This window comes from Penicillium subrubescens (assembly GCF_028828155.1).
Source record: "Penicillium subrubescens strain IBT 31985 chromosome Unknown utg000004l_segment0_segment0, whole genome shotgun sequence".
Classification (NCBI taxonomy): Eukaryota; Fungi; Ascomycota; class Eurotiomycetes; order Eurotiales; family Aspergillaceae; genus Penicillium; species Penicillium subrubescens.
Window position 1 is genome coordinate 2,656,233 of NW_026643154.1, and position 13,068 is coordinate 2,669,300.

The 13,068-nt window shown below is 50.0% G+C and overlaps 3 protein-coding genes across 3 annotated transcripts; all 3 read left to right on the plus strand.

Moving 5' to 3' along the window:
* Window positions 1-880: 880 nt before the first annotated feature.
* Window positions 881-2,717, plus strand: N7473_006019 (serine hydroxymethyltransferase; the record flags this gene model as incomplete). Its single annotated transcript, XM_057151959.1, has 5 exons — window positions 881-1,024; window positions 1,097-1,153; window positions 1,211-1,304; window positions 1,379-1,516; window positions 1,573-2,717. 5 exons carry the CDS (start codon window positions 881-883, stop codon window positions 2,715-2,717), a joined length of 1,578 nt encoding a protein of 525 aa, XP_057009764.1.
* A 392-nt stretch (window positions 2,718-3,109) lies between these two features.
* Window positions 3,110-4,534, plus strand: N7473_006020 (MOSC domain protein; the record flags this gene model as incomplete). Its single annotated transcript, XM_057151960.1, has 3 exons — window positions 3,110-3,124; window positions 3,204-4,458; window positions 4,512-4,534. 3 exons carry the CDS (start codon window positions 3,110-3,112, stop codon window positions 4,532-4,534), a joined length of 1,293 nt encoding a protein of 430 aa, XP_057009765.1.
* Window positions 4,535-10,217: 5,683 nt separating this feature from the next.
* Window positions 10,218-12,959, plus strand: N7473_006021 (putative Patatin-like serine hydrolase). The gene is made up of 3 exons (XM_057151961.1): window positions 10,218-10,524; window positions 10,590-11,175; window positions 11,232-12,959. The coding sequence occupies exons 1-3, from the start codon at window positions 10,458-10,460 to the stop codon at window positions 12,484-12,486; spliced, it is 1,908 nt and encodes a 635-aa protein (XP_057009766.1). The 5' UTR covers window positions 10,218-10,457; the 3' UTR covers window positions 12,487-12,959.
* The last annotated feature ends 109 nt before the right edge of the window (window positions 12,960-13,068 follow it).

Genomic DNA, 13,068 nt, shown 5'->3' on the forward strand with positions numbered 1-13,068 from the left:
ATATTCCGTTGATAGGCTCGAAATTTGTATCTTTCGGGGATTCATGGACATGTATGCAATCCCCGACCGGTGCACATCGGATTTACCAATGAACAGCACCAATATGACGAAGATCATAAGATATACAGGAATACTTGAGGCTTGTTCGGGATGAGATCAAAATCATCATTGGATTGGAAATCTATATAGAGAATCTATTGTGAACAGCTTCTCTGGACGGTGATTGATGATACACATAAAGCCGACTCAAAGGACTGCGACCGGGAGACTCGAAACTCGAAACTAGGAGATATGAGATGCCACCAGAGAGCAAGCTGAGATCAGACACTACTCGATCGACGGATCGATCGGAGCAATGCCCTTCCCATAATCATCATAGCTGGTATGCCATGCCTCCTTGTTTTCCCCCATCAGCTGGAGACTTGACCTCACAACCGTACACAACGCGTCCAATCCGATGGTAAACTGATCCCTATATGGATGGTGATTGGGCGCGGGACCTTCTCAGCAGCGCCCGTCCAGCGACAGCCCAACACAAGGTCAGGCCATCACCGACGAGTGCTGATACAGACAGAACGCCATCTCTTCATCTTGGATTTAGTTGTGTGAAGAAGAAAAGAAGACGGGAAATGCGCGGCGAAAAGAAAACACCCGCCGCGGACGCACAGACCAGGCGGTGAGCCAAGCTAGTCCTGATTGGGAATAGTGTCTTTTTCCCGCTTTCCGCGGGCAACGGAGAAGCAGAGAAGCAGACAGCTGCCCACCGCCGGAGTCCTCCCATTGCCGATTGCCAGTCTCGTCTTTTTATAAGGAACGCCGATTTCCTATCCGAGCGACTGGTCTGGATATTGTGATTTCTTCGGTCTCTAGCTCGTTCACCATGTCTCTCTCTCGTTGTGGACGTCTTGCTCGCGTCTCCCTGGGGGCCCTCCGCGCGCCCGCGTCCGTGTCCACCCGTGCTTTCGTGCCTCGCACCATCTCCGTGCGGGGAGTGTCCTCGGCCAGCCGGGATGCGCAGCAGAAGGTGAGAAAAAGATCCCTACGGACTCAATGGGTCTGAATTGCCTTGAATTCGTCAAGCTGACATGATCTCCAGATCCTGTCTTCCTCCCTGCAGGAATCCGACCCTACTGTCTTCAACATCCTCGAGAAGGTACGTCATGTGAGATGCGAACCATGCTGAAGGACAATCCGCTAAGACCAATTGTAGGAGAAAAACCGCCAAAAGCACTTCATCAACCTGATTCCCTCCGAGAATTTCACCTCACAAGCCGTCCTTGATGCCCTAGGCAGTGTGATGCAAAGTATGTGCCCTTGCTCATCCTTCCCCGCTCGACCCTCTCGGTATATAGCCTCGGGATTCTAATCGCATATTCAGACAAGTACTCCGAGGGATACCCCGGTGCCCGTTACTATGGTGGAAACGAACACATTGATGCCTCTGAGCGCTTGTGCCAGCAGCGCGCTCTCGAGACCTTCCGTCTCAACCCCGAGGAGTGGGGTGTGAACGTCCAGCGTATGGTGCCACTATACCCCAGACCACGCAACATAGCATCACTAACATCACCACAGCCCTGTCCGGCTCCCCCGCTAACCTCATGGCTTACTCCGCCGTCCTCAACACACACGACCGCCTGATGGGTCTGGATCTGCCCCACGGCGGCCACCTGTCGCACGGCTACCAGACCCCCACCAAGAAGATCTCCGCCATCTCCAAGTACTTCGAGACCCTCCCCTACCGCCTCGACGAGTCCACCGGCTTGATTGACTACGACGCCCTCGAGAAGCAGGCTCTCCTGTACCGGCCCAAGCTGATTGTGGCCGGTACATCAGCCTACAGCCGTCTCATCGACTACCCCCGCATGCGCGAGATCGCCGATTCCGTCGGCGCCTACCTGCTTTCTGATATGGCCCACATCTCCGGTCTCGTGGCCGCAGACGTCCTGCCTTCTCCCTTCCCCTACTCGGACATTGTCACCACCACCACCCACAAGTCTCTGCGCGGACCCCGCGGTGCCATGATCTTCTACCGCAAGGGCGTGCGTCGCACCGATAAGAAGGGCAACAAGGAGATGTACGATCTGGAGAACCCCATCAACATGTCCGTCTTCCCCGGCCACCAGGGTGGCCCCCACAACCACACCATCACTGCTCTGGCTGTCGCCCTGAAGCAGGCCCAGTCCGCCGAGTTCCACGAGTACCAGAAGACTGTGCTGGCCAACTCCCAGGCCCTGGCTGAGCGTCTCGGCGAGTCCACCAGCAACGGTGGTCTCGGTTACAACATCGTCTCCGGCGGCACCGACAACCACTTGGTGCTGGTGGACCTGAAGAACCGCGGTGTGGACGGTGCCCGCGTTGAGCGCGTGCTCGAACTGTGCGGCGTCGCCAGCAACAAGAACACCGTTCCCGGTGACAAGTCTGCTCTCAAGCCCGGCGGTCTGCGTCTGGGTACCCCCGCCATGACCTCCCGTGGCTTCCAGCCCGAGGACTTCCGTCGCGTCGCCGAGATCGTCGACCGTGTCGTGATCCTGACCCAGAAGTTGGACAAGCTTGCCCGTGAACAGGCGCAAGCCCGCGGCGTCAAGAACCCCGGTACTCTGAAGGCCTTCTTCGATTACCTCGGTGAGGGCGAGGAGGTTTCAGAGATTGTCTTGTTGCGACAAGAAGTTGAGGACTGGGTGGGCACGTTTAGCCTGCCTTGGGCTAAGGACCAGTAGACGTTTTCTTTTCCTTTTTATAGCTCTTTTTCTTTTTTTCTCTTATACTTGTGTACATTCCCCCCAGCCATGGTTCAACACGAAATACGATTCAAAGACTTTAACATTTCAAAAAGAAATTCTCGCATTTTATGACTAGATTCGTACATTACTTGAGTTGAGACTTTATATGTATGTAGGCCTATGCTAGGTAAACTCAAATTGGTGATAGTGTCAGTCTGGACCCCTCGGATCCCATACCCGATAACCGATAAGCGCCGCGATAAGACCCTCTCCAACGTGCGGAGAAAACATCGTTGCATCACTCCCCTTTAACAACAGCTCACAATCTTACATTTTCCTTTTTACATCTCCGTCCCAAAGTATCCTCCTGCTCTTTATCTCCATCAAAAATGAAAATCAGCCAGGTACGACTCCCCTCCATCAACCCTCCCAACAAACCAACAACCAACAACCAGCCAGTAACTAACCAGACTGACGACAAAGCTTTATGTATACCCCATCAAATCCCTCCGCCCAACAGAAATCACCTCGGGCGAACTCACAAAGCTAGGCTTCCGCTATGACCGGCGCTTCATGCTTTTGAAAGTGGTTCCCGGCGAAAATGAAAATGGCAGTGGCCCGACATTGGAAAATATGCATATTCCCAAGTATCCCGAGATGGGACTTTTTCGGACGGAGATTGAGGAGGCGAAAAGTGAGGGTGAGACGGGGAAATTGGTTGTCACATATACTCCGCCGTCGTCGAGCGATGCGAATGATGTTTCCGGATCAAGCGACAGCGAGGATATTCAGATCAAGGCTAAATCCAAGCGTCTCAAAATCCCACTAGAACCAGAAACAAAAACCCTCAAACCATTCGCGGTTACGATGCACTCGAGCCCAACGACAGGCTACGATATGGGATCGAGATATAACGACTGGTTCAGCGCGTGTTTCGGATACCCCGTCGTCCTTGTGTATCTGGGCACAAACACACGCAGTGTCCTCGGTACACTCGCACCCGCAAAACGCAATAATGAGTCGTGGTGGAGTATCTGGAAACAAGAACTCGTCCTCCCCGGCACAAGCAACGTTCACGGAAGCAAAATGCTTGAGCAGTGGCTCGTTCCTTTTTCACTGGGGTATATCACTCTTAACGCGGTGAGTTGGTGCCATACCCGCATTGAAACTGGTACATCGGCTGCGGCTGCTATCGGCGTTACGGCCGTGGCGTTGATCTTACTATGGACTGTGGTGAACACCTTCGTGAATAGACGACACGAAGCACGAATCGGATTCGCGGATTGTGCGCCTTTTTTGGTTATTTCTCAGACTTCTGTTGATAATGTTTCGGGGCGGTTGGATGGGGATGAGGAGGTTGATTTGACCAAGTTTAGGCCGAATGTTGTTGTTGAGGGTGCTGGGGTGGCGTTTGAGGAGGATTTTTGGGCGGAGTTGGCTGTTGGAAGTAACGGCAACGCCGGTGCTGGAAAGAATTCCAAGGTAAAACTCCTTCTGACGGGGAATTGTGTGCGCTGTCAGAGTTTGAATGTGGATTTCGCAACTGGAAAGATGGGGACTGGTGAGGGGGGCAAAGTGTTGAAGAAACTTATGAAGGATCGGAGGGTGGATCGGGGGGCGAGGTTTAGTCCTGTTTTTGGTCGGTATTCGTTTCTTGGGGGGGAGGGGGTTGGGGAGAGGATTAGGGTTGGTGATGAGGTGGTGGTTTTGAGGAGGGCGGAGGAGTATACTGTTACTGGTGAGTCTTCATTAAATGATTTGAATGATTTATGCTAACTGTGGTGGTTTTAGATTGGCCGGGTTTGACCAACTAGATCAATGGGGTTTTCGAGTAGTTTGGCTCTTTTTGACTAGTGACTGGTAACTCTTTATTGTGTAATGATAGCCTTTGCATATTTCGACTTCGACATTGGCCTGAGTTGGTTCAGCCTGCTATCAAGTCACAACGGTATGCCCAGTATTGCGATCATTCCATCAAGTCCCGGGAAGTGACTATGGCTCAGCCTAAAGATTTCACCTGGCGATGCTAAGAAGTAAAAACAAAGCACCCCGATGCGCTCAGCCTCTTCTTGTTGGTGAGCAATATTTGTGTCTGTGTCCCCAATCCAATCTCCATGTCTTGAAAGATTCCCGTTGATCCAGGTCACCATATTTCTCAGACCTCGCTCCGCATGGTCCTTTTGCATCACGCGTGAAATAACGTGCCATCACCGTTGTTTCAATTGCGGTCAGCATGGGTCAACACCACAGCGCCATAATATGTACTGGTAGTGGATGTCATGTAGGCTTCTCGAATGGGAAGTGGTTGGAAAGGCTCTGTCCAAACTGTGTTAGCGATACCTGACTCTCCCAAAATTAAGGTCTCGCCGTTATGGTCTACTTACCACATTGAGGAAGTCCACATTAGGTGAGTCTAGTCAAGCCTTCATAAGTTTTTGAAGAAGCAAGAGACAGGTTTGTCGTAAGGTTCGCTGTGACAATATTCTCAATAGTGTGAGTGAGGAGGGGGCGAAGGGATTCTTGCTGCTCTTCCAGCATCCCGCTAAGCAGGTTTAATGCTGCTGATTTCATTGGCTCCGCAGACTCTGATGTACCCCGAGGATTCTTTTTTCAAGTTTCGCAGGCTTCGCAGATATCATGTTCAATAAGGACAAACCCATAAGAAGTTCCAGGCCTCCATCATGTAGAAATTGACTTGGGAGAGGCCTTGTTCCAATGAATCCCATGGGTCGTCAGGCTTGACCCGAGGAATCATCATATTTTGTCGCCATATCTATCTCTGTACCCATCATGACGGTTTGTGATAACAACGAACGCCCCTTGTAAATCTACGCGCAAGGATGTGCACCGCGTTGTAGAAGATAAGTATCAGGCTGGACAGATGGTATGGTGAGGATGAGAAACTATCCAGTCTTTGAATAACTCCCGGGTCATAATTTGCTGCTCAATGCTCACTGCAGCATGGAGGTCCGATGCGGGGTCTGATGACTTCGAAAAAGTGGCGAGGAAGGATGGTACATCCACCATGACATCTCAAGAGTCAAGCCATGACATAGATTGTGGTACAAACAGCTCATTGTTGAAACTGAGTATCTTGAGGGAACTCCCCGCGTTTAAACTGACAATTGCATTGTCATCCACTTTTCCGCTAATCTCTTGGGCTCCTCTCTATCTCTCACCAGCATAGAATGGTCTCCTTGCATCATAGCTACCCAGCTCTTGAACTTATCCGGGTGTCGTAGGCACCAGAGCACGACCTTACGTGTGGCTCGTGCATCCTCTAGGGCGCTGTGTACACACTTTCCGCCTTGGATGTCATCTCCGAGATAGCTGTTGATGCCTGCCATTCATCTTCAGACATCGAAGGACGTGTGTGATAAATTGGTCGTACCGGATCCATAGGGAGACGAGCCACAATCGGAGAAGAACACGGATTCATGTGATATAAGTGGAAGAGAGATATCAAGAGGAAGATTAAGAAGGTAGGAGCAGAGGTACCATAATGCTCAAACCCTCAGTGGTTAACGCAAAGGTAATGATAAATCCCGTAATGCGATTCCGCAAACGGGCGTCATTTGATAGTGGTTCACGTACGTACGAGGCGTGGTATTCAGAAGAGGAGGATCGTAGAGAACCGCATAAGTGGCCCGCTTTGTAGGGGAGTGAGGAATTTCGTTTTTGGGTTCCCCGCCACAGACACAGTGACTTATATCCGCAGTATAGTTTATGGAGATTTCCCTCGTTTCCCTCCTTTCACTCGGAAATCTCCATGGTTTTCCTGTAGCCGTTGTTTGTAGGCCCAGCATTTGCACTGGTCTCGAGGATTTTCCCAAGGAATTCTCCACAAGTGAATGGTTGTAATTAGCAGGCTGACTGGTGTGGACAAGGATGATACGTGATATTAGTGATCAGGAATGCTGATTATTGAAGCCAGTGAGAACTGAGCGATGCAGGTAGAACATATCAGGTGTAGAAGAGGTGTGCGAAATGGAGATGATATGAAGGGTAAGGGGATACCAAATAGCTGTCAGTGATATATAGGAATGCATGTGGGGTATGTCATAGCCCAGTCGGGATGTCCCGGATGATGACAGGGTGATGAGTAGTGGTCAAGGAGAACGAAGAAGAGAAGAAGCAAATGAAATGAAGAGAGAACTAAATATCCATTAGATGCTTGGTAGGCTAGCCCTAGAGGTATTTGCCTTTATTCATGGACTTCATGGACAAACTACAATTACGATACTGTTGTTACCGCTTGGCGTCAATGATTGTTCCCCCGTTTCCACGGGCGACCAAAAAAACACAAACGGCACCCCTAAACATTTGAAAGTGAGAAAAGAAAGCTTATGGCGGAGATGCGATCTCTGGCCGGCTCTGTGAAGAATGTCAAAAAGTCCTACCCACGTCTTTATCAAAAGTACGAAGCTGTCAACAGAGAAATGATTAAACTTCGCAAAGCTTTGATATTCAAGATACAGAGAGAGAATAATTATTGTAACTCACTCATACTTAAAGTCGACTGACACATCAAGCATCTTCTTGGCGAGCCTGATGTGGAAATATGCGGTGCGGATCGTTCTGATGATAAGGACTGGGAGTTGCCCACCCTGGAAAAATACTATTTTCCTGAATGGGCACGGCTGGTCTAGAAGTCCAATGGCTTACAAGCAGAGAGTTATAAGGAAAGCAAGCAGCTTGCGCTCCTCGAACTCATCGAGCCGAGCAGGCGAGGTAATCGTGTTGATTGGCTCCCACGCTGTGGGATCAACGAGACGCAACTTATCCCATGTATTCAGAAATAATCTACCTGCAGGGTAAGGCGTGTCGATCAGGTAAGGTAGAAATTGACCAAGCCAAAATATTACAAGACTGTTTCTTAGAGTTCTCAAACAGCTCTCAACTCCACATCTTTTATGTACATGAATCCTGTATCAATCGTGGACGGTATACGAGGTCACTAGGGGAAAGACCAACAGAGGGCACGCTCAAAAACCGGAAGTACATGCAAAGGGGCTTGTGTAACAGTAAAGGGGCCCCCATAGGCAAGGCTGCCCTACAGCTGAGCAGCTGAAAGGCTGGCGTCTCACCACCGAATCCCTGCTTTCCCGGTAACCTGTTGTAAGCCCGAATAACTCCGAATAGCTTCATCTCAAAAGTTATCGTAACAGCATGCCGAAGACGTGTCTTGTGAACTAAGACGATCGAAGCCCTTGGCCAGAAGAGCTCGAAATTGACAGCGATTGATCCACTTCTTCTTGTATTCGTTCTTTGCAGTTCAGTGATAGGAAATACAATAACTGAGGCGTTATTTTAGGAATCTAGCATTAGTCAACAATGAGCAAGTCGCTGAAAGCTAGCACAGTATTCGAGTGCATAGCATAGCGAAGACGTGAAGCAGCATACACAGCCCAATAAGTAAGTACACTGTCTGGCCCAAATAATTCCGATATCTCCACTGTGGCGCCTAATAGTGCCATATGTATCCTAGTGACCAGATCAATCTTACCTCTACACGATGCATAAGTCAAGTACCGTAAAGTTCCAATAAATTCAATGATGCAACGCTATGTAATGCACGGTGGGTTATCACAATGCCTTTGCCCCGACAGCGTACAGTATTTGGTTGAAAAACTTTAAAATTGTTAGCATGATCATCGATGTGCATCAATCCTGATGATTCCTGCGCTGATGACTGATGACCCGACTTACGTTCTTTGTTATCTATTAAACCATTCTCCCTCTCCATGAAGTACTGCTAACTGATTTCCTGCAAAAATCTCTCACAAACATACTATATCCGTAAGTCTCGCCCGAGTTGAACGATGATCGCGAACTAATCAAGTTATCTCTGACCTAGTCATCATGCAGATTATATACCTTCTTTTTCTTATGGGCCTGGTGCTTACCGTCGCAGCTGCCCCTACGCCTCAAGTCTTCCGTGGGTACCTGGCATCTACTCACAAACAGTTATAAATACTGACTGTGCCTTTTACAGCGGGAGAGACAGGCGATAAATGCACAAACGATAAGAATTGTATTTCTGCATGCAAATCTGGCAATTTCAATGTTAAAAATGGAGGTTCCTATGACGGCATACGATTTGTGTGTGTGAAGGCAATATCCTGAAGTTCCTCCTGATTGTGAGCTCAGAAAATGCTACTAGCATTAGAGAAAAATGTCGTGAGATGCAAAGACAGTTTACCATTTCACATTTTGTTTCCGCCTGTACCCGATAATCTATGTTAGGTTCTCCAAAAGCAACCCCGTTTTGTTATGTCATGGTATGGAACATTGTTAACTAATTGATATTGCTTATCCAATAAGCTGTTGTAAATCACCGTTCGGCCCCAAAATACCCTAGTATGCAATAGGTCTTGAATAAATGGCAAGGGATATCTATGTATCGACCTGACTTGGTCAAGTAAATCGCAGGTTGCAAGATTACACGGGAGACAAGATAAACCCTTTCATCTGTAAGCTCCACGTGAAAGTTATACTGTTCTGAATGCAAGTATACTTTGAGACTTCCTCTACATTTTTATGGCATGAATCTGCTTGTGGCTTTTTTCGAGTAATCTACCGCAGATATTGAGTTTTTGAAGGATTAGGTAAGGCAACCATAGCTACACGACTTCAAACCCTTGAAAATGCAAATGTAGGGCAGGGGCTGTTGATCGAGCCAGAAAAATTGCGGAGATGAATCTTGATTCATATGTGAGATCGTTTGTTGACCTCGAGTGAGACCGTTGTTCAAAGCATATGGGAGAGAGAAGCCTCCTAAACATGTGCCACCTTCGTTGTCTGCAATAGAATATAGGGAGTCCTTGACAGACAAATAACATTATTAGCCTTGCCATTCTTTTCAGCTTCTCTGACCAGAAACTTCGTGTTACAGGCCGCGAGGGCATATTTCCTGTACACCATAGAGATTGGAGCGAACATCTGTATTGTCTCAATAGTCTCAGACCGGGGTCACACATCGGACTCGGAAAATTTCGAGAATATCGACCTAAGGCCCTATCTGATTATGTTAGTTCCTCGGACATGCCGGTCGGGACTGATCTCTGGATTAATGTCCCAACAGAATTTCAGCTTGTCAGTGATTATTATGCTTTTATTATGCTTTTCCAGACTCCTGCCATCAAGTCCCATGTGGCACCGCCACAAATTACGTCAAGGGGTCATTGCACAGCCACATATCACATGACTCGGCCATGTTCCATGGAAGGAAGCAAGTGGAAGTGGATTCGATTTCCAAGAATAACTCAGCTGACCATCATAGTTGTTGGTTGATCTTTGCATATTATTTCTCTGTCTCGGAACTTTCCTCCTACAACTACCAAGTCACTAAACAGTTGCAAGGCGACATCGTGAGTTTCGAAACCGAGGCCCTGCATCCTGTGGCTTAACCTTCAGCCCAACCCGCCCCGCCCGCCAATTGAACTTGCGCCGCTGCCTATTCAAAGTTTCCCCCGTCCATTTGACGCACTCCACGATATCGGCGCTTCTCATATCCAGCTCATCACAAACCTTTGGCCCACGCCGCATTCGAATTACCCGTGGTTTCTGCAGCGTCACGCCTATCATTCCTACGCTCTGATCCGACCGGTCAGGCGCCAGTGCTTCCGCCACCTAGGTCCATAAGGCGCTGCTCAGCCCCGCTGTGGGTAAGCTGTCGCTGCGAAAAAAAGGGCAAGGCGATCACTGTCGCTCTCACAATCAACGACCGCATTCACCATGGATGAGGTCAGTTTACGTCGCAAGGACACCACCAAGGGTCCTCCGCTACGGATTCTGTCTCTAGGTAAGCGCTATCGCATACTATCATTGCCCCGACCCATCCGAAGTCAAGCGTTAACAATCAGACAGATGGAGGCGGTGTTCGCGGCTACTCCATGCTCATCATTCTTCAGGAACTCATGTATCGAACATATGTCGAATGCGAAGGCAGGCCGCCTCGTCGCGACCAAATACCCAAGCCCTGCGACCACTTCGACTTGATTGCCGGCACCGGCACTGGCGGCTTGATCGCGATCATGCTGGGCCGTCTCCGCCTCGACCTCGAGACCTGTAAAGAAGTCTACGTGCGCATGACAAGGAGAGTTTTTGAGACGGACAAGACCATCGCCGGTATCCCTTATCGCTCGACGTTGTTCAAGGCTTCGAAACTCGAGGAAGCTATCCGGGAATGCGTGCGCGAACACACCGTCTTCGAGGCCGAGGGTAATGACCAACCGAATGCTGGCAACAACCCTCGAGCATCGATGGCTAGTCTCCCCTATGCCGCTCCGAACTCTGTACCTCAAAGATCCGTCAGTCGAGGCAGTTTCAGCACGTCGCCGATGTCCCATCCCCAAAGTCCGGCAAGCCAAAGAGGGTCCACTTTCTTGAATGGACTGCGCTGGGGAAATCCGGAAGCTCTACTCTACGATAATCGAGAGTTCCGGACGAAAACGTAAGCCTTTCCATCTGAATTCGTTATAAACATCTAAAATACTAACAATCGATCAGCGCTGTCACCGCGTTATACAAGGGTACGCAGCGCAACGGGTCAGCCGTACTTTTGCGATCCTACGACTCTCGCCGAGAACCCCCACCCGAATTTGACTGCACCATCTGGCAGGCTGGCCGTGCCACATCAGCCACGGGACTCGCCTTCAAGCCAATTCAAATTGGCCAGCATGTGTTTATCGATGAAGGACCCGGAACGTACAACCCTGCGCCTCAGATTCTCGAGGAGGCAGTTGCCAACGAGTGGCCTGGCCGGGAAGTTGGCGTGTTCATTAGTGTTGGAACTGGCCGACGGCCTTCTGGCACTAACAACCGACAGCATGAATGGTGGGAGGATTTCTTTGGTTCCGCGACAGGCACATTCGCCGAGGCCCGACGACGACTGATCTCGAAGATCGAGGGCTGCGAGACTATCCATCAGGAAATGCTGCGTGATACGCTTGCCAAGCGTGGCGTCCCCAAAGACAACTACTACCGGTTTAATGTGGAGGTTGGCGTGGGCGAGTTTGGTATGAACGAGTGGAATCGCTTGGCGGATATCAGCACCAATACCCGGCAATATCTAGCCAAAGCGGAGGTGAAGAAAATGATCCTCGACTCCAGTGTGAAATTTGCCAAGATCGACCGCATGAACAAGCGCCTTGCCCAGCATGCGGCCGCTGGGGGTGACCGCGATGACCTGTCATTTGACCTGGAGCGCGAGGAGATTGCAGTCCACTCACGAAACCCCTCGACCTATTCGGTCCCCCCTCCATCAAATCAATTCGCCATCGAGCTGCCTGCTTCGCCGGTCGAGTACTTCCCACATCCCCCTTCACAAGCTTCCCTCTCCCTCCCCACCAGTGTGACTGTGACCGCACCACCAGGAGATGATTCCTTGCCCACACATCCAACCCCCCAGGACAGCAGCCTCCCAGTATCACCGACACGGCACTCCAGCAGCGATATCGCTAGCTTCCGTCCCAGTCATGAATATTCCCGGCCTTCCTCGCAACAGCAGAGCTCTCCTGGGCGCAGTGCCGAGCACGTTCCGTCTTACAACGTCTCGCCTCTGAACGGCATGGCTCCGCCCGTTCCACCCAAGACACCCATTCCATACCCGTCCGCCGAGGACGGTGGTGTCTCGATGCCCGCGCCGCTGTTCTCCCAACCGCACGTTCCCATGCCGAGCGGCAAGGTGCGTCCGCCGTACCCCGTGGACGAGCCCCCGCCCGTGGTCAACCGGCAGCGCAAGCCGAGTTATCACGTGAGGTGATCATCTATCCATACGGCTATAAGCGCAGCAGTGCTGTATTGAGGTTGAATCACGATCGCAATGACTTTTTCTATTTCATTTCATGCTCTATGATTTGATGTTTCTTCTACTGGATACCCTTCAGTCGGCACGGTGAATAAGGATTGAGGTGGACCGAGGAATGGGCGGTGTCTAGGCGTCTACATGTTTGCCTTTTTTTTGCTTTGGTTATGTTTCTATTCCCGGCGAAAGATGCTGCCTTGGAGACTTGTGGTTATGCACACGAAGTCATACAAAGACAAAAAACAGTACATCCTGCTATCTGGCAGTTCGATCTATTTGGACTGGGTTGCCAGCGGGCCGCAGGGTTGATGAATGATGATGACATTTACGAGCATTGAGTTGGTCCCGGTTTCGTGTATATAGTATACCATGCCTCGGAATAGAGGCACGATGAAGAGCAGATCAAAATATCCAAGTGAACTATGACGATGAACAGCCGCAATGTAGGTACAGTGTACGGAGTACGTTAGGTAGCAATGGTAATTGATGGCTATCTACAGCGTACATTTCAGTCTCCAGCTATTATCCCGTGTGGCGAAA

Coding starts and splice junctions, on each gene's coding strand:
- N7473_006021 (XM_057151961.1), top strand. CDS start 10,458: ATGGATGAGGTCAGTTTACGTCGCAAGGACACCACCAAGGGTCCTCCG. Junction 10,525..10,589: donor GCTACGGATTCTGTCTCTAG/GTAAGCGCTATC, acceptor ACAATCAGACAG/ATGGAGGCGGTGTTCGCGGC. Junction 11,176..11,231: donor CGAGAGTTCCGGACGAAAAC/GTAAGCCTTTCC, acceptor ACAATCGATCAG/CGCTGTCACCGCGTTATACA.